The sequence below is a fragment of the Ictalurus punctatus genome, chromosome 23, assembly GCF_001660625.3.
Source record: "Ictalurus punctatus breed USDA103 chromosome 23, Coco_2.0, whole genome shotgun sequence".
Lineage (NCBI taxonomy): Eukaryota > Metazoa > Chordata > Actinopteri > Siluriformes > Ictaluridae > Ictalurus > Ictalurus punctatus.
This window is the reverse complement of record NC_030438.2, coordinates 12009299-12034954: the sequence shown is the minus strand read 5'-3', so window position 1 is coordinate 12034954 and position 25656 is coordinate 12009299. Positions and strand designations below refer to the sequence as shown.

Sequence of the window (25656 nt, the reverse complement as noted above, 5' to 3'; positions counted from 1 at the left end):
CCTTACTCTGTCATCAACCGGCCAATCACAGGAGATCCTCACAAGATTTCTGTCCAGGGAATCAGAAGAGTAGCCCAAGAGCCAAGGACCACTCGGAAAGAGCTTCAGAAACACTTGGAAGCAGCAGGTTCCATCGTCACAGAGAAAACAATAGGCAGTGCACTCCACCGCCATGGCCTCTATGCATGCTCACCCCATAATACTCCCATTACTAAACAAAAGGCATGTCGAAGCTTGTTTAAAGTTTGCTACAACTCATTTGTACAAGCCTAGGAAATATTGGGAGGGTGTAGTCTGGTCAGACGAGAGTAAAAGTTAACTTTTTGGCTGTCATACTACACACAATGTTTGGACAAGAAATGGCACTGCACATCATCCTAAAAACACTATACCAACAAGTTTGGAGGTGGAAGCATCGTGCTGTGGGGCTGCTTTTCATCGCATGGTACTGGCAGACTTCATATAATTGAAGGAACGATGAATGGAGCCCTTTCAGCAAAGGAAAAAAAAGCATACAGCAAAGGAAACTCTCAATTGGTTTTAGAGAAAAAAATCAAGGTGTTAGAATGGCCCAGACAGTTACCTGACTTGAATCCAATTGAAGAAGATTTAAAGACAATTTGTTTAGAAGAATGGACCATAATCACACCTGAATACCACAGCCGATTAAGTTCTTCATACAGGAAGTGTCTTGAAGCTGTCATTACAAAAAAAGGCTTCTCCACTAAGTATTAAATAAATTTCAGTTAGCGTGTTCAATACATTGTGTATGTGTGTTTGTGTGTGTGTATATGTGTGTGTGTGTGTATGTGTTTTTTTTATATATATATATATATATATATATATATATATATATATATATATATATATATATATATATATATGTGTGTGTGTGTGTGTATATATATACACATACACATACACACACACACACACACACACACACTGGAGTCCTCTTCCACTCCTCCATGATGACATCACGGAGCTGGTGGATGTTAGAGACCTTGTGCTCCTCCACCTTCCGTTTGAGGATGCCCCACAGATGCTCAATAGGGTTTAGGTCTGGAGATATATTTGGCCAGTCCATCACCTTCACTCTCAGTTTCTTTAGCAAGGCAGTGGTCGTCTTGGAGGTGTGTTTGTGGTCGTTATCATGCTGGAATACTGCATACTGATCATGCTCTGCCTCAGTATGTCACAGTCCATGTTGGCATTCATGGTTCCCTCAATGAACTGTAGCTCCCCAGTGCTGGCAGCACTCATGCAGCCCCAGACCATGACACTCCCACCACCATGCTTGACTGTAGGCAAGACACACTTGTCTTTGTACTCCTCACATGGTTGGTCCCACACACGCTTGACACCATCTGAACAAATAAGTTTATCTTGGTCTCATCCGACCACAGGACATGGTTCCAGTAATCCATGTCCTTAGTCTGCTTGTCTTCAGCAAACTGTTTGCGGGCTTTCTTGTGCATCTTCTTTAGAAGAGGCTTCCTTCTGGGATGACGGCCATGCAGACCAATTTGATGCAGTGTGCGGCGTATGGTCTGAGCACTGACAGGCTGACCCCCCACCCCTTCAACCTCTGCAGAAATGCTGGCAGCACTCATACGTCTATTTCCCAAAGACAACCTCTGGATATGACGCTGAGCACGTGCACTCAACTTCTTTGGTCGACCATGGCGAGGCCTGTTCTGAGTGGAACCTGTCCTGTTAAACCGCTGTATGGTCTTGGCCACCATGCTGCAGCTCAGTGTGAGGGTCTGGCAATCTTCTTATAGCCTAGGCCATCTTTATGTGGAGCAACAGTTCTTTTTTTCAGATCCTCAGAGAGTTCTTTGCCATAAGGTGCCATGTTGAACTTTCAGTGACCAGTATGAGGGAGTGTGAGAGCGATGATACCAAATTTAACACACCTGCTCCCCATTCACACCTGAGACCTTGTAACACTAACAAGTCACATGACACCGGGGAGGGAAAATGGCTAATTGGGCCCAATTTGGACATTTTCACTTAGGGGTGTACTCACTTTTGTTGCCAGTGGTTTAGACATTAATGGCTGTGTGATGAGTTATTTTGATGGGACAGCAAATTTACACTGTTACACAAGCTGTACACTCACTACTTTACATTGTAGCAAAGTGTAATTTCTTCAGTGTTGTCACATGAAAAGATATAATCAAATATTAACAAAAATGTGAGGGGTGTACTCACTTTTGTGAGTTATTATGTGTGTGTGTGTGTGTGTGTATATATATATATATATATATATATAATGTATATGTATATGTAAAAATATACGCACACACACACACACACACGATGCTTTAAAGTTTGTGAACCTACATGATTTCCTTGATCTAAAGCATAAGATTTTCACAAAAGTCTTAAGTAGACAAAGAGAACCCACTTAAACAAATGAGACAGAAATATTATACTTGGTCATTCATTTATTGAGGAAAAGGATCAAATATTACATATATGAGTGGCAAACGAATGTGAACCTCTACGATTACCAGTTAATTTGAAGGTGAAATTAGAGTCAGATCTTTGTCATCACGTTGGTTGAAATCAATTGTCACAACACATGTTTGTGGATGTGTATCATGGCAAAAACAAAGGAGATTTGTGAGGACCTCAGAAAAAGAGTTGTTGAAGCTCTTCAGTCTGGAAAAGTTTACTTAACCATCTCTAAAGTGTTTGGACTCCACCATTGCACAGTCAGACAGATTGTGTACAAATGGAGGAAATTCAAGACCATTGTTACCCTCCCCAGGAGTGTTCAACCAAAAAAGGTCACTCCAAGAGGAAGACATGTAATAGTCAGCGAGATCACAAAGTAAACCAGGGTAATTTCTAAGCAACTAAATGCCTCTCTCATATTGGCTAATGTTAATGTTCATGAGTCCACCATCAGGAGAACACTGTGCATGGCAGAGTTGCAAGGGGAAGGCCATTGCTCTCTAAAAAGAACATTGTTGCCCCTCTGCAGTTTGCTAAAGATCATGTGGACAAGCCAGAAGGCTATTGGAAAAATGTTTTGTGGGCAGATGAGACCACAAAAGAGAATTGTTGGTTTAAATGAGAAGCATTATGTTTGGAGAAAGGAGAACACTGCATTCCAGCATAAGAACCTTTTCCCATCTAGAAAATATGTTGGTGGTAGTATCATGGTTTGGAAACCCACCAACATCCCAGAGTTGAAGCTGTTCTGTATTGAGGAATGGGCTGAAATTCCTCCAAGCCGATGTGCAGGATTGATCAGCAGTTTATAACCAGAAATGTTTAGTTACAGTTATTGCTGCACAAGGGTCACACCAGATACTGAAAGCAAAGGTTCAGATTCTTTTGTCACTCACAGATATGTAATTTTGGATCGTTTTCCTCAATAAATAAATTACCAAGTATAATATTTTTTTTGTCTCATTTGTTTAATTGGGTTCTCTGTATGTACTTTTAAGACTTTTGTGAAAATCTGATTGTTTTAGGTCATATTTATGCAGAAATATAGAAAATTCTAAATTCACAAACTTTCCAGCACCACTGTAAGTTTGATTTTTTTTTAGGAGGTTTATATAGAGAAGATAGAGGGAGTACATAGAAATATATAGAAAAGTCTTGAACATACTGGTACTTTTAGCAAAATGGTAAATGTAAAAAATTGTTTGAATTCTTGGATTGTCCCTGGTACCATTCTATATAAACTCGCCCACATTTTCTGCCATATTTACTTTTCTGAAAAATCGATTTTCAACCTCTCATCAAAGGATATTGACAAGTACTTATGTGGCTGCCTATTAATTTATTTGTTTTATTGATTGATTGATTGATTGATTGATTTGTTTGCATACATGTGCTGCAAGTAATATTTATAATGTCACCTATATACTGTTAATGATGCATATCTTTTGATTGCATTGTCTGATTTTCAAGTAACTTTGTGGATACATCAAACTATGCATTTTTTTCCCACAAGTTTGTGCTTATATCTTTTCACTCTCCAAGCATATAGACTAGAATCAGAGATCACTGGTCATCACCAGTGTTTTTTGGTTCTCTTGAATCATATATAAACTATATATAACACCACACAAACATGAAGTTTGCATCATGTTCTATTTCTGCATGACAAAAATTCTCCGTTTTGAGATTTCTGAAAGTTTGATTTCTTTCCACTTAATTACACAATATTTGGCAGAACCCAGAATTATCCTGAACCTTAAGAGACCCTGTTTGGCCTAGTGGGAGTGCAAAGTGCAGATTTTTATGTTTTGCAATATATTTTACTTATATTAATAATATCTTTTTGAATTGCTAGTTATTATGAGAGCGATAAAGCTTAAATAGAAAGTGCAGAACACTACACTCTCAGAACTTTGAAACTATATGTAATGTCATGTTTTGACAACTATCATCACATTATCATCCATTTCAAATATCAATTGGTTAAAAATCGCACAGCCTCAAAAAAGGAATTTTGTTTAATCCTGTTTATCTTGAAACAAATTTTTATTACATTGATTATTACTGATGTACACCGCTGTTACATTACTATATGTACAATATGTTTCTGTCTTTGTTTAGTTCAGAAAGTGAGTCAAGTTCCCAGTTACCCTGTGAGCAGTTGGTATCTCCTACTGCACTCGCAGCATGTATGCAGGTCGACTCCTGTTTTGCACCATGGCTTGTACCATCACTATGTGTCTCCCTGAAACTGGCCCACTTGGAGCTGCGGCTGTGCCATCACCTGGAACAGCTTGGTACAGGTAACACCCACGCACACCTGACACTCCTCATTGAATACATGGTCTACTAGATAACCCGCATCAACTCTCAAAGTTCTGTGGTGTAGTTTAACTGTCTTTTTCCTTTGTGCATGATGCATGCATCCAGTCCAACTGTATTTCCTCACTACCGCATTCTGAGATTAGGGCTTCCAAGATGGCTTAGCTTAGTGCAAGATTTCATGCCTCTGATTTATTTGACAATAATTTATTTTTCTGCTTTTTATTTCCTCCATAAAGTTTCCAGCCGCAAAAATAGTTATACTCTAAGGCATATACAAAGAAATACTGAACTGCTTACACTGCAAAAATTATATAACTTAAGTTATAATTGTGACAATATCTCGAATATTGGTGAATCTGTGAAATATTTCTTCTTATGAAATTATTACAAATCAAATATAAGATTATTCAGCTTGTTTTTAGATGCATTTACTCATTTTAAACTTTATATTTTAAAATATAAAGCACCAAGGGTGTGAAGGGCCCTAATGTTTCTGTTAGGATGTTTTTGGTTAATTTTTTTTTTACTTTGTGCCATTTTTGAGGTGCTTCCCATGCTCAAAAACCCACGACATGTGGTACACACTTCACAGTGCTGGTCATCGGGGTCTTGCAAATGATTGGACCCAGGCGTCACCCTGTGTCTCAATACCACACCCAAAGCCCCTACACCTTGGGAGATTCACCTACCTGCACCAAATTTGATAGGCACATGGGTCTTTTTAAGCCAAATTAATTTCATAATCATATCCAATTAACTTGGTTCAATAGAAAGTCAAGCATTTTTGAGGGTACCAAACATTTTTAATACTCTTCCTAGGTGATTCATCAGTTTCAAACCAGATCTGGTCAGCATAATATATCCATGATGATAATTTTAAAGATTTTTTTTTTTTTATATCTTCAATGCTATTGCAATGGTGAGGGTGTCAATTGCTTAAATTCCATCAAGTACATCATAAAGTGTAGCTTAAACTTCACGTGTGATGAACAATGAGGAACACAGACATTGCACTAGTAATTTTTTCATTTTTAATAGCAACCAGCTGGCAACAGGGCTTATAAGTGAGGCTTATAAACCAAACTTTTTAACAGTCCTACAAAAAAATTTTTTTTTGTAGGACTACTCACAAAAGTTGCCATAGTGAGCGTATCAATTAATGTGATGTCATGTAATCAGGGAGTATGGCATAGTTCGAGTATCTGGTATAGACTTCATATGTACATTAAATGATGAGGAACAGTAAAGTAGACATGCATATAGTAAATCATTGTCATAGCATGTCCAACTGGCTTCAGAGACTGAGGCTAATAAACAAACCATTTTAATGTCTTTAAGAGAATGTAAGTGTCATAGCACATACAGTGCAAAGATGAAGTGTGGAATAGTTCCACTGTATATCATGAAGGTGTCACAAAGTTCACATTTACTTTATGTTCAGTGATGCAACATTATAACATACACATGCTAAAACTTGCTGTTGAAACAGACACTGTTTTGCTCTTGGTGCTTGGGCCCATTTTTGCTTGCAGCTATATTCCTAATTGTTTTTTTCTCCTTAGTTACATCCGAGCAGCTCCGTCCCTTCCTCCCAGACAGGAAGTTACCATTTGTTCAAGAGTATGCTGTAGTGTCTCTGCGCGAGCCAAAGGCATTTTTGCGAGAGTGGAGTGAGGGGGCTCAACTGGGGCAGGAGCTACACATGTACTCCACACTGCACTGCTACTTGGTGGACTACAGGAACCTCACCCTCTTGCCTCTCCTGCATCCATTTAGCCTACAGGGCCATGCCACTAAAAAATACACACATTCCCAGCAAACAGATCTGATGCTCCATTTCAATGTTTTCTTGGAGCCCATGTTGATTACAGTGGGGCAGCACATTATACATACCTTGGACACAGCACTGAAAGCATGGCAACAGGTGAGACACACACACACACACACACACACACACACACACACACACACCACATTCAATAAATATTTTGAATGGATGGCTGTCAGTATGTACACTAACCAGAAGTATCTGGACACCTGCCCAATTACACACATATGTGCCTTTTGAACATCCCATTCCAGATTTTGTACCCTTGTTGCCTGTTATGTGAAGAGGGATAGAATAATGTGTATGCATGTCATGACTACCTAGTGTGGTATAGGGCCAGTTAACTGTAACTGTTTTTGATAACCCTGTAAATTTGTATTTGAAGCATATTTCTTCATATTATATTTTGTTATATAGTCCCCTCCGAATGTATGGCAATGGCAAGGCCCGTTCTTTTGTTTTTGCTATATGCTGATGACATTTGGGTTTGAGATCAAAAGAAATTAAATTTTAGTTGTATATCACTTTTTAACAATTTATAAATTTAATGTGCAAGCTAGAGACAATGGTGGCAAGGAAAAACTCAGACAAGATGAGGAATAAAATTTGAGAGGAGCCAGACTCAAAAGGGAACCCATCCTCACCTGGGTAACACTGCATAGTGTGATCATAAATAATTTCTCTTTTATAACTTATACTACATAGTCAAAAAGTGCAATTATGTTAACAAGACCTAATAAGCAACTTGTGAATATGAGCATCAGAGCCATTTCTGAATTCATTATAGTTTATACTTAAAGTCTATTGTATCGAAATGAAGTTATTAACTGTTCAGTGGTGGAGACTTGAGTGCAAACTGTTCTTAGCAATAGCAGTCCTATGGCTATCCAAGGAAGAACATCCATAGCTGTCTTTATGGTTTCTATGTGGTACCAACCATTTAAATCTCATGGTGATCTTTAGGCTGTCCATGTGGAGCCATCCAGAACAGCATTGAATTATTTTCAGGTGAATAAAACTCCAAACAGAAATAGGGCATCAGGATGGATCAGGCAGGTCTGGAGACCAGAAGGAGACAGGATCACTGGTAACTCTGAGGTAGCATATGTAGCTTGAGAGAGAGAGTGAGAGAGAAGGAGCAGGGAAGATGGAACAGGAAGAGAGATAACACAGATTATTAGGTATATACTTCTGTAATGGTTTAAAAATAAAAGTACATTATACACACTGCAATCTGAGACTCTGACAAAACTAAGTATGACAGCATAACTAAAAGGCAGAGTCAGAAGATAACACAGACATGAGGCGAGCCCTGGGACATAAGGTGGCGTGTCGCCAAACTTTACCTTAGTATGTGTAGAGAAGTCACCATTTACATATACAAACTGATAACGATCAGTCAAATAAGACCTGGGCCAGGAGAGGGCTGTTCCCTTACCTCCAACAACATTTTCTAGTCTCTCAAGGAGAATAATATGATCAGTGGTGTCAAAAGCTGCACTAAGGTCAAGCAGCACAAGCAAGGAGACACAACCCTGATAAAAGGCCAGTATTAGGTCATTTTCCACTTGAACCAGCTGACAGGGATCAAAGTCAGATTTTTTAATCGGGGGTTTGATAACTGCTAGTTTACAGGATTTAGGTGTAACAGCCCGGCCTGTGGCTATCTCATCAGTTCTCATCCAGGTTTGAATGGAAGACACTTCATCACTCCGTCAGGCCATTATGAGTACCTTGTGATGAATGCACCAGTTGTCTTCCAGCATTACATCAACAAGGTCCTGAGGGACGCCTTTGACCACTAAATGTTTGTCTGTCTAGATTCTCATCTGCGGTCAGTCGAAGGTCAAACACGTGGCTCATGTCAGAAGCTTTTCCATGCTCTGTCAGTCACCTTCCTGGGGTTTGTGATATCCAAGGGCTGTTTGGTCCAACATCTCTCTGCCTAGTGCAATGCTGTGTGGGCTTTGCTAATTGGCCAGGTGGACACACTTCTTTGATTTTGTGCTGTCGTATTGATCAGGTTTTAAAGAACACCAAGCCTGATGCCATATCCTGCCAGTGGGAGTCCCCATCTTCTGAGCACCCGCCAGAAACTATAGTCCCTGAAACGGGAATTGTTGCTCCAGTTCGCTGGAGGTTGGAAACTGTCATTCAGGATGCACTCCAGGGTGACCGCAACCCTGCTGGAAGGCCTCCAGGTAGTCTCTATGTTCCCGCCTCGGCCAGGGCTAAAGTGCTGTGATGGGGACATGCCTCACTATATGTGGCTTATTCTGCGGTCACCCACACCCTGAAATTGCTATGTAGGCATTTCTGGTGGCCACATATTGACCAGGACATTCGGGCCTATATAGTGGAATGCCAGATTTGCTGTCGCAAAAAAGGAGCCCAGGACAGCACCTGCAGGCCTACTTCACCTTTTACCCACCCCTTTGCCTCTGTGGTCCCACCTATTCTTTGATCAGATAGAATTTTTATTGAAAAATTACATTTTACATAACACCTCACCCAACAACCCCAACAAACAACCACAGCCAAAACCAAAAAAAGGGGGAAACAATAAACAACCAACCAGAGAAAAAAAAAAACACAAAACAAACAAACAAACAAACAAAAACAAAAAAAACTAACAAACATAAAAACCCAAAACAACAACAACTACAAAAAAGGGGTAAGATGATCAGGAATTACAGTCCACCTCTCCTCAATCCACCACCAAGGTACGTACATCATTGAAGTAGGTAATAAATTGTGCCCATTTTCCCAAAAATGAGTCACCCGTGCCTCTGATGTTGTACTTGATTTTTTCAAGTTTTAAAAAGAAGATTAAATCTTTAAGCCAGACTGATATAGAGGGGGGTTGTGGAGAGGTCCAAGACAACAGTATTCTGTGCCGAGCAAGTAATGATGCAAAGGCCACAACACTAGCTTCTTTATGGTTCAGAGGTTGACGCTGAGATGGAACACCAAAGATGGCAATTAAAGGACAGACATCTAATTTGATTTTAAGAACGTCAGACATAGTTTTGAAGAAAGAGTTCCAAAAGTTCTGCAATTTGGGACAGAGTGCATACATATGACTGAGGTTACAGGGCGAAAGTTTGCATTTTTCAGACATGTCAGAAACAGTGGGATATATTTTAGACAGTTTACTCCTAGAGAGGTGAGCTCTATGGACCACTTTAAATTGTATGAAACTAAGTCTAGCACATGACGTGGTGGTACATATATTATCTAACGCTCTGCCCCAGTAATCATCCTCAAGCTCCAGGCCCAATTCCTCTTCCCAAGCACTAATGGTTTTGATATTGTAAGAATCGTCCTGTGACCAGATCGTTGCATATATCCGTGAAATAATGCCACCCTTATTAGGATTCAGCTTGAACACCTCTTCCCATGCAGATTTTGTAGGTAGGGAGGGAAAACCAGTGAATAGGGAGGAGACACAATGCCTAACTTGAAAGAAAAGTTTGCAAACACATTATTAATGAAAAGATCCTCAAAGCATTTCAGACCCTTCTTTTCCCACAAAGAGAACGTGGAATCCATAAAGGAGGGTGGAAAGAGGTGGCTATTACATATAGTGAGGGAAAAAAGTATGTGATCCCCTGCTGATTTTGTACGTTTGCCCACTGACAAAGAAATGATCATACTATAATTTTAATGGTATATTTATTTGAACAGTGAGAGACAGAATAACAACAAAAAAAAAAATCAGAAAAACACGTCAAAAATGTTATAAATTGATTTGCATTTTAATGAGGGAAATATGTATTTGACCCCTCTGCAAAACATGATTTAGTACTTGGTGGCAAAACCCTTGTTGGCAATCACAGAGGTCAGACGTTTCTTGTAGTTGGCCACCAGGTTTGCACACATCTCAGGAGGGATTTTGTCCCACTCCTCTTTGCAGATCTTCTCCAAGTCATTATGGTTTCGAGGCTGACGTTTGGCAACTCGAACCTTCAGCTCCCTCCACAGATTTTCTATGGGATTAAGGTCTGGAGACTGGCTAGGCCACTCCAGGACCTTAATGTGCTTCTTCTTGAGCCACTGCTTTGTTGCCTTGGCCGTGTGTTTTGGATCATTGTCATGCTGGAATACCCATCCACGACCCATTTTCAATGCCCTGGCTGAGGGAAGGAGGTTCTCACCCAAGATTTGACGGTACATGGCCCCATCCATCATCGCTTTGATGCGGTGAAGTTGTCCTGTCCCCTTAGCAGAAAAACACCCCCAAAGCATAATGTTTCCACCTCCATGTTTGACGGTGGGGATGGTGTTCTTGGGGTCATAGGCAGCATTCCTCCTCCTCCAAACACGGCAAGTTGAGTTGATGCCAAAGAGCTCCATTTTGGTCTCATCTGACCGCAACACTTTCACCCTGTTGTCCTCTGAATCATTCAGATGTTCATTGGCAAACTTCAGACGGGCATGTATATGTGCTTTCATGAGCAGGGGGACCTTGCAGGCGCAGCAGGATTTCAGTCCTTCACGGCGTAGTGTGTTACCAATTGTTTTCTTGGTGACTATGGTCCCAGCTGCCTTGAGATCATTGACAAGATCCTCCAGTGTAGTTCTGGGCTGATTCCTCACTGTTCTCATGATCATTGCAACTCCACGAGGTGAGATCTTGCATGGAGCCCCAGGCCGAGGGAGATTGACAGTTCTTTTGTGTTTCTTCCATTTGCGAATAATTGCACCAACTGTTGTCACCTTCTCACCAAGCTGCTTGGCAATGGTCTTGTAGCCCATTCCAGACTTGTGTAGGTCTACAATCTTGTCCCTGGCATCCTTGGAGAGCTCTTTGGTCTTGGCCATGGTGGAGAGTTTGGAATCTGATTGATTGATTGCTTCTGTGGACAGGTGTCTTTTATACAGGTAACACGCTGAGATTAGGAGCACTCCCTTTAAGAGTGTGCTCCTAATCTCAGCTCGTTACCTGTATAAAAGACACCTTGGAGCCAGAAATCTTTCTGAATGAGAGGGGGTGAAATACTTATTTCCCTCATTAAAATGCAAATCAGTTTATAACATTTTTGACATGCGTTTTTCTGGATTTTCTTGTTGCTATTCTGTCTCTCACTGTTCATATAAATCTACCATTAAAATTATAGACTGATCATTTCTTTGTCAGTTGGCAAACGTACAAAATCAGCAGGGGATCAAATACTTTTTTCCCTCACTGTAGGTGCCATGGTTGAGGCCGAGATGGATTTAAAATGACGGCGAAACTGATAGAAAATTTTTAGAGAGGTACATTAATCCGTGTATTGTGAAAGGGCTATAGGAAGGGAGGAGAACACCATAGCAGGGAGGGAGGTTGAAGTACAAGACTTCGCTTCTAAGTGGCACCATGGAAGAGAAGGGGCCTGAACCCAGAGCACCAGTTTCAGAATATTAGCCGCCCAATAATAATACATGAAATTGGGCAAGGAGAGGCCACCACTTAGTCGACTCCTCTGAAGTGAAAATTTGGAAGCCCCGGGAGTTTTCCCTGCCCATACAAAGGAGATTAATTGGTCTATATTCTTGAAGAAATATTGGGGTAAAAACAAAGGGATGGACTGGAAAAGGTAGAGGAATTTTGGAAGAATGTTCATTTTTACTGTGTTTGTTTTACCAAGAGGGGATAATGGTAGAGCTGCCCATCTTTGGAAGGCCGACTTCATGTATGAAATTAAGGGTGCAAAATTCGCCGCCATTAACGCAGAATAAGAATGGGTGACATTAACTCCGAGATATTTGAATTTTGAGTCCTCCAAATGAAAAGGTATTTCAGTCTGTTTTATTTTTTGGCCAGAATGGTTTATGGGTAAGCATTCACTCTTCTGTAGGTTCAGTTTATACCTGGAAAATATCCCAAAGTCATTTAGTATGCGTATTATCTCAGGACTAGATGCAATTAGATCTGTAACATAAAGTAGTAAGTCATCAGCATATAGGGCTAGTTTATGTTCAATTCCTTTGCGAATTATACCCTGAAATACAGGAAGAGTTCTAAGCACCATCGAGAGAGACTCAATTGCTATGGCAAAAAGTAAGGGAGACAGAGGACATCCCTGGCGTGTACCCCGTGACAAAGTAAAATAGTCAGATTTAGCATCGTTGGTATATATGGAAGCCTGCGGTTCCACATATAATAAACGGATCCATGATATCAGTCCATCCCCAAAGCCGAACCTCCTTAGCACTGTAAAAAGATATTCCCATTCGATCCTATCAAATGCCTTTTCTGCGTCCAAAGAGATGACCACTTCAGATGAGGCGCTGTTTTGTTTTGAATACAAAATGCTAAGTAGAGTACAAATATTAGAAAAGGAATGCCGTCCTTTTATAAACCCGGTTTGCTCCTCTGAAATAATGCTAGGGAGAACTCCCTCCAAACGAGAGGCCAAAAGTTTGGCTAAAATCTTGACATCAACATTGGGGAGGCTAATAGGTCTGTACGAATTACATGATGTTGGGTCCTTCCCATCTTTGAGCAATAGAGTTATAGACACTTGTCTCGATGTTTGTGGCAGCGTCCCTAGTTCTAAGGATTCCTCGAATACAGCCAGAAGTAATGGGGCCAATACAACATGAAATTTCTTATAAAATTCGGCAGGAAACCCCTCCGGGCCAGGTGATTTCCTAGATTGCAATGAGTTCATTGAGTTAGTGATCTCATCTAAGGTGATGGGGCTGTCAAGCTCAGATGCCAATAGAGGGTCAACTCCAGGAAAATTAATATTTCCAAGAAAATGGTCCATGTTACCTGAATTGTCAGGAGATCCAGCTGTGTATAAAGAGGAGTAAAAACTTTTAAAAGTTTAATTAATTTCTACAGGATCCGAGGTTAATGCACCACTGGACTGCATAATCTGAGTAATAGAGCACGAGGCCACTTGGCTACACAGTTGGTGAGCCAACAACCGACCAACCTTATCTCCATATTCATAATAATTGCCACGTGTATGTAACAACAGCCTCTCCGCCTCATCTGTCGATAACAATTCGAACTCCGCCTGCAAATTAAGCCTTTGTTTATGCAGCTCAGGGGTCGGGTTGAGTTATGAATTTATAATGTGCATATTCGGCTATTTGGGAGCATGGTGGCTTAGTGGTTAGCACGTTCGCCTCACACCTCCAGGGTCGGGGGTTCAATTCCCACCGTGGCCCTGTGTGTGCAGAGTTTGCATGTTCTCCCTGTGTTGCGGGGGTTTCCTCTGGGTACTCCGGGTACCTCCCCCAGTCCAAAGACATGCATGGTAGGCTGAATGGCATGTCCAAAGTGTCCGCAGTGTTTGAATGGGTGTGTGAATGTGTATGTGAGTGTGCCCTGCGATGGATTGGCACCCTGTCCAGGGTGTACCCCACCTTGTGCCCGAAGCTCCCTGGGATAGGCTCCAGGTTTCCCCGTGGCCTTGAAGGAAAGATGAGCGGTATAGAAGATGGATGGATGGACATTAGGCTATTTATCAAATTAACATGACAATTGCATTCATGTCTATGTGTACTCATGGGCGACATTTGACTCTCGAGTTGGGTGGGAGGGTTGCAAGAAAAAAATTAAGTGTCTTTGTACCTGCCTCAGCATAATATTCGCAGAAATTTTAAGCAAATAAGTTTAAATATCAAAACAAAAGCATACCTTTGTGAAGAGCTAGATGGCATCCACCAGGCACGGCATCAAAGCGATTAACTGTTTTATCCAAATCCACATGAATGGCCCCTTCAATTTTCAGTACTGCAATCTCATGTCTCATGGTGTTTCTTGTCTGTTTACAGTCGACGTAAACATGGGCACAGTCAAGAATAACTTAAAGAGGTTGCTTTAAAGAGTGCACTTCATGCACTCGTGGTATGATGTCACTTTTAACCTGACCGGCCATTATATCGATCAACTCATTCTGGTCCTTGCTATGAACATAATTAAATGATCTCTCTCTCTTTTTGAATAGTCAGTTAATTAGTTGGTTATCAGTGGCCATTAAATCCTTCAACTGTAAGAAATTTCCCCGATTTTCTGATTCATCCATTTCATTGAGACCACGAAGAATAATTCCGGCGCGACCACAGAAGAGCAAAGTCTTGCATATTTTTTTCAGACATTCTCTGTTCTCATCCACTCTCTCTGACTGTTCACTGCTGATTTGCATGGCTATGCTTCCCGTTTTGCTGCTTTTCTGATCTTCATTGAATGTTTCACTGGCCTTTTTCCAGTTGGCAAAGCCAGTCATTTGAAATGTGTCCATCTTAGACTCGTTGCCACCAAACGCGTGACGTGAAACAAAAAGCCCGATCGATGGTGGGACTATATTCAAGCCATTCATAAATCCCATACCATTCTTTCCTGAACTTTCTACCTTCGGTCACTGGAAATGAAATTACTGTTTGATATGGCCCATTCCCAATAAAGTTTGGAATTCTCCTCTTCTGACACTTGTCTGCTCAGTTACCTGTCCTCCTTCAGCAATTTCTGTTCTTGTTTTCTTGGAGAAGTAATTATCCAGTGTATTGGGAACCTTAGCCATTTTGTCAGATTATTAAGTTTTTCCTAATAGTAATATTCACTACTCACTAAATTTGTAAGTAACTGCTCTTATTTTGTTCTGCTGCCCCCTATCAACGCAGAGATGTACATATAAACACATATTAAACAATTTTCAAATCTGAAACTCCATGACTACAATAAATTGATGGCGATATGGGAGGGGGCAATCCCCCCCGTTACCCCCCCTCCCATTTCGCCCATGGTCATACTTAAATACGACTCTTGGACGGCATATTATAATCTAAGTATTAGACAAAGTACTAATACAATAATTAATACTTCCGATAGGCCAATAATATAATACATGCAACAATAAATTATTGTTATTAGTAGTAGTATGTGCTCTTTTTTTTTTTTTTTTTTTTACAACTGATTAATTCAGCATGGAAATAATAATAAATAAATAAGTTAAGATAGGAACTTTTTCTCTTGCTACTCCCTTAAACAAGATGTTGAGAAATACATTCAGACTGCTTCAGAACTTAAAATAAATGCCTCGGTGTGCACTGATAAACTTTTTGAATTATTTTATTTTATTTGTAATTAAATGTAAACATTGTGTTATGTTGCCTATTAACAATAAAGCGGCAGTAATATTCTCTGTATCAGAGAATAAATTCCAATGCTAATTTATTATGGTATTATTATTTACCTGCCCCATACATCACGTAACAAACTGTAGTTGGTCCCTTTATGTGTCCATCAGATGGTCACTTCCTGTCCAGGTGTCTGTGCAAGGCATCGGAAATGTAAAGGGAATTGCAATTTCGTTTGAATTTTGTCAGGCTCCATATGGCACCCCAAGGAAATGAAATAGCAAACGGCTTAATTGCTATTTCAATATGACAGGGTCATAACTCGTAAGTCATAAGAAATGCAATTGCAAAAGGTCTTTGCCCTTTCCATTTGAAATTTGAGAGACACTGTGTGTCTGTGTAAACGAAAATGCAAACGGTAATACACAATTTGAATTTCAATTATATTTGTCACAATTTATGCAAATAGGAAATGCAATTACAAATACAGCTTGCAAAATTGTCTGCAAAATACTTCCATACAGGTGAGAAAGACCCAGCAAACAATTTGAAAAGAGGAACTATGTCACAGGTCACATATTCATTCAAAATACGAATACAAGACAATAGATCAGAATTTCAGCTTTCATTTCCTGATATTTACATCTAGATGTGTTAAACAGCTCAAAACATAGCACCACATAACCCCCCAAAACAACTGAAAAATCTTGTGGTACAAGCCTGGAAAAGCATTATAACAGTTTGGTTATGTCAGTGGGTCGCCAGTTTGATGCAGTTATTGCAAGCAGTAGATATGCAACCGACTATTAAGTGCTATTTACTTTGATTATCTGTTCCAATACTTTTGCTCCCCTAAAAATGGGGGTGTTCTGTCATAAAAGGTACCACATTCTAAGTTGTTTAACACATCTAGGTGTAAATATCAGGAATTGAAATCTGAAATTCTGAACTATTGTTCATCTTATGATCTCAAATCCAAATGTCTTCGATGTACAGCAAAAAAAGAGAGAGAGAGAATTCGTCTTGCATTCCGATACTTTTAGAGGGTACTGTATATTATCGGTTCACTATTCCACTGTCTTCCAGTTGGCTACATAATTTGTCCAGACATCATTACCCAAAACCAATAATCATCCATAATCACAAAGTGACACAAATAGAGTGACACATTGATGCAGACACAAATTATACCTCAATTTGTTTCTCAGTCTCACCCCAGAGGCACTTTGTGAAACAGTACTGTGGTGAAATTTTGTGATTGTTCTAAACCCAGTGTAATATTATTATGTATGATTATTCCAAGCACTGTGTACTATTATCTCAATAAGGTGTATGTGTGTATGTTTGTCTTTTTGTATGTGTCTGTACTTAACATGCAGAACCTGAAACCAGAGGTCGAGGAGCTCATTTTCTGTCACTATGTAGTCTGTAATGACACACAGGAGACGCTATGTTTTGGTCAGGTGGATACTGATGAAAGTGTGGTACTGTCCAGTGGCCAAAGCCACCAGTATTGTTGGAGATCCCACAAAGCCCCACAGGTAACGGTCTCGCTCTGTCATTTACATTTAGCAGTTTTGTTATTCACATGAATGCATGCACATAATATTGGAACAGGGTCTGATGAGAGTTTTTTGGCAAAACCCAGAACAGTGATGCAAATGTAAATTCAGATTCACAGAAGCATGATCATAGAATTAAGGTTTTGACATATCTATCCCATTAGTATGTTTGACTGATTTTAATTCCAAATGTCTGACTTAAACCCCTTTGAAAATGTGAAGTGAGCTGAAGAGGAGAGTCAATTATTTGTGTTCCTATGTCTGCCTAGTGGGTGCTTCCCTAACCCAGTACAGAGATTGTAACGCCACTGCTCTTGTCCCCATTTGTCAATCTGATGCTACCTTTTGCAATTACTTATCAATGAGATCCCAATGCACTTAAGCTTTTGAAGGAATTTCCACTTGGAGATTTTCATCTCAGCAGCTTCATGCCCGGCAGCAAAATGTTCATGTGCATTTTGGATGCCAGGGTGCATGTGGACCAAACTCTCACTGAGTTCCTACAGAGACCAGACCACATGCAGTAGCGACCCAAATACCCCATACTCCTGCAGTACCTTCCACAACAAATGTGAGGCAAATGATCATGTGAGGCACATTATCATAGGTCTACTGAAAATCCACAACATATTTAGACTGGTTGAGCATACTCCCATGAACCCTCAAAAGCAAAGAGCTGATCTATGGCTTACCTCCATTCTTCCTCCTGAATTCTTGGTTTTGAGGTTCCTTTAAAACATGTTTTATATCTTGTTGTTCCTATTGAATTTGATCCAGGTGGATGTAAAACACACCCCTGTACAAATTGCTGAACAAAAGTATGATGTAAAAAATGAAACCAAGATTAATCATATCAGCTTTTTTCCACCTTTAATGTGATATAGCAACCATCTTCAAGTAAAAACAAATAGAATTTTAATGTGATATAGCAACCAGATTCAAATAAAAACAAATAGAAACGTTTTAGGAAAAAAATGTAACCTTCTTGCACGTGTGCACACCCCTTAACTAATAGTTTGTTAAAACACTCTTTGCTTGTAATACAGATCTAATTAACAAAACATGTTGGTTTGTCAATTTTATTACACTCTGCCTTGGTTTAAATTCTCCAATTCAAATTGCAAGGGGATCTCCTGTGCACAGTCCTATTTAAGTCATTCTACAGGATTTCGATAGGATTTAGATCTGGACTCTGAATGAGCCATTCCAAAACTTTGATCATAATCTTCTGAAGCCATTCCTTTGTTGACTTGGATTCGTACTTTGGGTCTTTTGTAATGCTGGAATATACTATCTTCAATTGTCTAATAGGAGCATGCAGATTTTGTGCCAAAATAGATTGGAATTTAGACATAAAATAGTCCCAGCTGAAATGAAGCAGCCCCATACCATGATTTTTCCACCACCATTCTTCACTGAGGTTATGGTGTTCTTTAACTGATTTTGGTGTTCTTTCTACCTTGGTCTCATCAGACCATAACCCATTTTGCCACATGGTTTGGCTAAATTTAGGCAGGTTTGGATTTTTTTGTTGTTGCTTGTTTTTTTGTGATAAAGGGCATTGATCAATCCACCCTACCTCATAGTTTCTCTGAATCCCATGGTTCGCATTGTCAACACAGATTGTTGACTGGTTGTGCATAAAATCCTTACCCTGATATATATAGAAAAAAAATTATACTATATATTTTTTGTTTAAAACGGAAATATATTGCTTTATAAGAATTTATCCACAGTATTGCTAGAAATTAAAACACATTCTTCCAAAATGTCAAAATAACTAAAATTGTTTTTTGCCTGTGCCTTGGCAGATTGTCTCTTGTGTGGTTGTACATAACTATGCCAAAATGAGCATGAGATGAGTTTGTTGTTCGTGTTTAACATTAGTCAGTGACTCAAAAGCTCAACACAGATAGACCAAATCACAACAGCCCAAGTCTTCCATTCAGAATCTGTAGGCCATGATGGAACTGTCACCACAATAATTTTGTAATTTTGTGTAATAACCCCAGATTTGAACACAAGTTCACTGAATAGCAGCGTATGCAAGATGAGCTAATTGCCAGAGAATGCAGTTCTTCCACTCTCACACAGTGAGAGCAAACATAGGCTTGTGGATCCTTTTTGACAGTTTGCCTGTGTGATGTACAGTCCCCTCCAAAACTATTGGGATGTAGACTGAAGACATTTGGGTTGGAGATCAAAAGATTAATATGAGAAGAGTCTTTACGATTTCAGATTTTATTTCCTGGTATTTATATGTAGATGTGTTAAATGGCATAGAACATAGCACATTTTGTATCAGACCACCCAGTTTGTAGGCGAGCATAAATATTGGAACGTTTGACATGTAACGAACCCCTATTTTAAATTCGGCAAGAAGGGGAACAGAACATAAAGAAGGACACATGAAACCCAACGACGATGCAAAAACATTTATTTACTAACAAAGTCATCCAGAACAGGAAGGAAACATATCATGAAAAGGGAAAAAAGAACAAAAATGTTTCTAAAATACTTAACAAAACTGAAACCAACCACAATAGGACAACTCCAAAGCATTGAAGCAACCAAAATTAACAATAACTGCAATTAAGAAAGACACCAAGAAAAGTAAAAACTTGTTTGCTGGTGAATCTCCGCTCTCCTGCCATGCCCCACTTCATCGTCCTTAATAGGCTTGCTCAGCAACGCTGACAACGACACGCAGGTGCACAGGGGCAGACCTAAACAATCAGACTCAGACACAAAGAGAATATCAGGGTCATGACATCACATGAAGGAGAAGAAACACACTTGAAGCACGGGCCGTAACAGACTGACAGGTGTTTCTTGTTAACCAGGTATGTCCTGTTAGATTGATTGTACAACAGTAAATAGCTCTGAACATCTACTCTTGATTTTAGCCTGCAGGTTTACCTGTAAAGACTGCATTTGTTGTTGTAAAGGATAAGGTAACAAGATCAGAGAGCTGTCTATGGGAGAAAAGCAAGCCATTTTGAAGCTGAGAAAAGACAGAATATCAGTCAGAGGCATTGTACAAACAGTGGGCATAGTCAATACCACAATTTGGAAAGTCCTGAAAAAGAAAGTAACCAAACACCAGAAACCAGCAGCAAACAATGAATGGGTCGACCAAGGGAAACAACAGTAGCTGATGACAGAAACATTGTGAGAGCTGTGAAGGAAACCCCCCAAAAAACATTCAGTGACATCACCACCATCCTCCACAGGGCAGTGGTGAAGGTATCACAATCCACCATTCAAAGAAGGGTGCAGAAGAGCGAGCAGAAATATAGAGGCCATACCCGAAGATGCAAACCACTCATCAGCAGTAAGAATTGCAAAGCCATATTGGAATTGGAAATATAGAGAAGTGCCACAAAAGTTCTGGAACCAAGAAGAACCTCTACTAATGTGATGGAAAGGCCAAAGTGTGGAGAAAGAAAGGATCTACTCATGATCCAAAACATACAAGCTCATCTTTGAAACATGGTGGAGGTAGTGTCATGGCTTGGGCTTGCATGGCTGCTTTTGAAACAAGCTCACTAATCTTTATTGATGATGTAACTCCTGATGGTAGCAGCAGAATGAATTAAGAAGTTTACAGGAACATTTTGTCTGCCAATTTACAGAGAAATGCATCCAGATTAATTAAGAGGAACATTTTCATGCAGCAAGACAATGATCTGAACCACACTGCCGTCTCAACAAAGGACTTTATCAGAGGGGAAAGTGGAAGGTTTTAGGCTGGTCAAGTCAATCACCAGACCTCAACCCAATTGAGCAGCATTTCACCTATTGAAGAGGAGACTGAAAGGAGAAACCCAGAAACAAACGGCAAGAGGCTGTGGTAAAAGCCTGGAAAAGCATCACAAAAGATGAAACCAACAATTTGGTGATGTCATTTAGTCGCAGACTCGATGCAGTTATTGCAACCAAATTTAAAGTGTAATTTTCAGTACTTTACTTCAAGACTTATCTGTTCCGGTACTTTTGCTCACCTAAAAATTGTGTGGTCTGATGCAAAAGGTTCTATGTTTTATGTTAACACATCTAGATTAAATACCTGGAAATAAGCTGAAATGCTAAGCTCTCGTCTCATATCCATCTTCTGGATGGATCATATACATCTCAAATCCAAATGTCTTTGGTGTATAGCACAAACAAATGAATTGGCCTTGCCATTCTGATAGTCTGGGAGGGGATTAAATATCTGGTGTTATGCCCTTTTGGTTACTGTAGAAGTAATATAATAAAAGGGCACCCCATATCTTGTGGAAGCATGGTACCTACAAACCCTCTTGTTTCCACTGAGCTCCACCCTGAGAGTAGCAATTTGAAGTGCAATCCACAGTGGGCACAAGGTTAATCAGAATTAAGATGTTTGTCTACAGTCCAATATTGCTTTGTAAATTCCTGATAAATTATCCTCCTATAGGTACTTTTGTCGACCCATAATGATCTCATATGGGCTAAGACCGACCCCCTTTGTGGGTGTGGACAGAATACTGCACAAAACAGCTATACAATACATCCACCCACGACACCCCACTCTGGTGTGGCTTCAACAATCGCTGTTTAAATTGTCTGATTTTGATGCTTGACCTGTCCAAAAGCCTGAGGTCTATATGGTCAGTGAAGATTCCACTGAACTTCAACCTTCTCATAACTTCCTGCATGGTTTGGACAGAAAAGCTTCAACACAATGTGAAAACCTTGCAACCACCACTAACACTTACCCTTTATCTTGACATGGGGGAAGGGTGATGTAGTCAATCTGTAAGTGTTCAAATGGTCCTGCAGGTGTCTGGATGTGAGCTTCAGGAGATGCCACCCCAGCAGCTTTGTTGTTAGCCTGGCACAGAGCACAGCATCGCACAGCGTTGAATGCATGTGTGCAGAACTTAAGGTTCCACCATGTAGGAGAAAATCTGTGAACCATACTCTGAACACCCACATTTCCTAGACTGTGGATTTGTTTGGTGAAATATGCCAACAATGCCTACAAGAGTTCAGACACAATTGACATAATTGAGGCATGTTTAATGGGCATGGCTGCAGCTATCAAAAATGCATATCACCGCCAAATACTTCCAAAATCATGTACAACACAAAAGACATATTGAATTCATGTAAATCGTAGCAGTACAACTGGTAGCTAGGATGCAGGCATTAGTCAAATCCACAAGTTCAGCAACTTGGGCTGAGAGCTGATCAGGGAGACAACCCTGACCTATCACTGTATGTGATGAGCAAACAGTCCATCCAGCATATCTGCATCCGTTCAGTACTTGGGCTGAAGCATCTGTAAACAAAAACATGTCTGGATTTTCCAGAGGAATCTCGGAAACACACTGAGGCGGTGAATGTGAAAGCATCACACAGTCATGATCAATCAGTACACACTCATCTTGTATATCAAACATTGCAGTCATCATTAAAGTTGAGGGGTTGGTGATCTTGGCTCTTTGCAGGGTAATGTTGGGTGCTGTGAGAGCATCAAGCCAATTGTCCCATCAGGGCAGTCACTGTGATCACAAGAGCTGAGGACAACAGAGAAAGAACAGCATGTGTACAACGTACAGTAAGCTGTTGTTAACACTACTAGAGCACAGGCAGTAACAGCCATACTGCCATAAGAGCAGGACCAAAACACAAATGAACAGGTTCAGTAATGTAAGTGTTAGACCTTCCCAAGTCACACCAGAAATGACAGTGATGCTTCGAGTTACACACAAAAAAACAAAGTCTCTAGCCATCTCTAATGGAATTATTGATAGTTGTGCACCTGCATTCATGATCATTCACAGTACTTATCACATATGGTCTGTTATTCTGCTCATGCATAAGTGGCTGCAAAGAGGCTCTCGCAAACATATCTAAACAGAATGTGCAGCAGGGAGAGGTGGAGTGTTGGGAGGCACGTTGTACCAGCTGAATTATTTGCCCTGCCTCCTCTGGCGAGATAGTCCCACAGAGCAGATCAGGCTGGGAAGCACACATGCTCTCAATCAAAATCTCTTCCATGCGACCTACTTGCTCAGGACTCAGTGGCTGATGGTTTAGTGTTGCTTTTGCCTCCTCATCCTTTTTAGACTTTGTCTCTTTATTCATCATTGGGGCTACCCCAGTGGCTGAATAACTGAATCACCATGAGAGGGTGACTAATCTGAAGACCGTGTCTTTGATATGTAGTTAAGACTTTTAATAGCTGGATATACCTTCTTTGCTTTAGACAAAGGTAGTGTCTGTTTTTCCAAAACCTCAATCTTGGCTTAGAGAGATTTAATGGAGCAGTGAGACAGCACTATAAAACAGCACTAATTCAGTTGGTACCGAGAAAGTTCAACTGAACTCCTATCAGTAGAACTCTTATTTTATCATCAAACTGATTGTCATCTAGCAAGAGCTTTGAAAGAATGACTCACTCACCCGTGCATGCATATGTTTGTCAGGACCAGAGGAACAGGATCACCTAATCAGGTAGGTGGAGAGTGATGTCTGTCATCTGGGTCGTCACAGTGTATAGATGGAGAAAATCACTGTCCTGCCAGGATCACCGAAATTGTTGTAAATCTTTCTGGATGACCATAAAAATACTACAAATACAGAAGCAAGATGACTGAAGAATCAGGAGACCAAGAGCCAGGTTATAATAAAAGTGATGGTTTATTGCCTGCATTAAGACAACCTGGGAGTTCTATAGTCTAACCAAAAGTTGGACACAGCAGGCTTTTATATTGATATATGTGTGCAAGAGGACATGCGTGCAAGAATATGTAGATAATGACCAAGGCTAAGATAGGAGAAAAACATGAGTAAGCACAGAACATCATGACCCAATGAACAGACATGTACATCATGAGTGCACAAAGACAGTTACAAAAATCACATTTAATTGAATTGATTTAAAAATGAATAAATCATGTATCCATTACCAGATAATCATGGAAAAATAGAAAATATTCCCACAGTACATTCACGGTTGACAGCATATGAACAGTTCATGATGAGCTATAAACATCTGGACAAGTTACAACTAGAAATGTTTGGACAGTTATCTAGAAGGAACCCTAATTGGTACAGATATAACAATAGACCGAAACCATCTGGTGAAATGGAATTAGATGGCCTTTGATGGCAATGAGGAAGTACATTAGCAGGCCTGTAGTAGGGGAAGGTTGAAGTTAGTACATTACCTATAGTCATGTTGTGACAACAGACTAATTGTGTACTATTTGGTGCCACGTCCTTCCACATACTGTAAAAGTAATTTACTGGACACCCCCATCTGAGGATTCATGGCACCTACAGTGTCTTCCCAGGCTAACTAGCTACTTGAGTTACTGTTTTTGTGGGATTTCATTTGTTCTCCCTGTATGTGTGTGGGTTCCTCCCACTATCCCAAAACCTGTAGGCATGTAGTAATAGGCGGATTGGCTATGCTAAATTGCCCTAGGTATGAATGTGTGTGTGTGTGTGTGTGTGTGTGTGTGCATGGTGCCCTATGATGGACTGGTGTTCATTTTGCATTGAATTCTCCAGGCTGGAGTTGGGTTTTCCTCCATTGTCCTTGCCAGGTCTGGTCAGGTTTGAGTTTTCCCCCTTACCATGGATGACTGTGGCTCAGTTGGTAGAGCAGGTTGTCCACTAATCGTAGGGTTGGTTCGATTCCCGACCCACATGACTCCACATGCCGAAGTGTCCTTGGGCAAGACACTGAACCCCAAGTTGCTCCCGATGGCAAGTTAGTGCCTTGCATGGCAGCTCTGCTACCATTGGTGTGTGTGTGTGAATGGGTGAATGAGACACAGTGTAAAGTGCTTCGGATATAAGCGCGCCATTTACCATTTTACCATACCATGTATAACAGCTGCCATTACATCATTGCATTACAGTACATCTGTCCACTATCTACAGATGTAATGGAAGTGCTGAAAAAACACTGTTGGCTGTGACCATAGATCAAATGTATTTCTACATTTCAGTTGTTGTGGAATAAAGGTGATTCTGAACACATCAGCAAAATACATGCATCCAGGATGTAAACAAACTCTCTTAGTGGTGACTCACCTGAAGTCGATTGGATCTCCTTAAACCAAAGCAAAGTTGCCTGGGCTGAGTACCATGCATATGCCCATACATTTTTTTTCTCTGCCTTTCTCTCCATCTCATGTTTCCTCTTCTTTCCTTTTACTTGTCTTTCCCTTATCACTAATTTGGAGCAGAAATCATTGGTGGCCTTTGGGTATGGTCTTAGCCTTAGATAGTGCAGAACATCCAGCATATGACTCTTTGCTTCACAGGATCATATGATGCATGTGATTATGGTATTGCTTGAAACTATTACAGCATTATTCTATTGTTTATATTACACAAATGATGTCAGATGTCTCT

At 40.2% G+C, this 25656-nt stretch overlaps 1 protein-coding gene across 8 annotated transcripts in view; it reads left to right on the top strand.

Annotated features, from left to right (window-relative positions):
- The window catches only part of LOC108256205 (intermembrane lipid transfer protein VPS13B), a 267316-nt gene that overhangs the window by 198030 nt on the left and 43630 nt on the right, over positions 1–25656 (top strand). For all 8 annotated transcript variants that reach the window (XM_017452817.3, XM_017452822.3, XM_017452821.3 and 5 more), the window contains 3 exons: positions 4588–4769; positions 6354–6715; positions 17074–17235. In XM_017452817.3, the coding sequence (XP_017308306.2) occupies positions 4588–4769; positions 6354–6715; positions 17074–17235 (706 nt within the window). The remainder of the gene's footprint in view (positions 1–4587; positions 4770–6353; positions 6716–17073; positions 17236–25656) is intronic.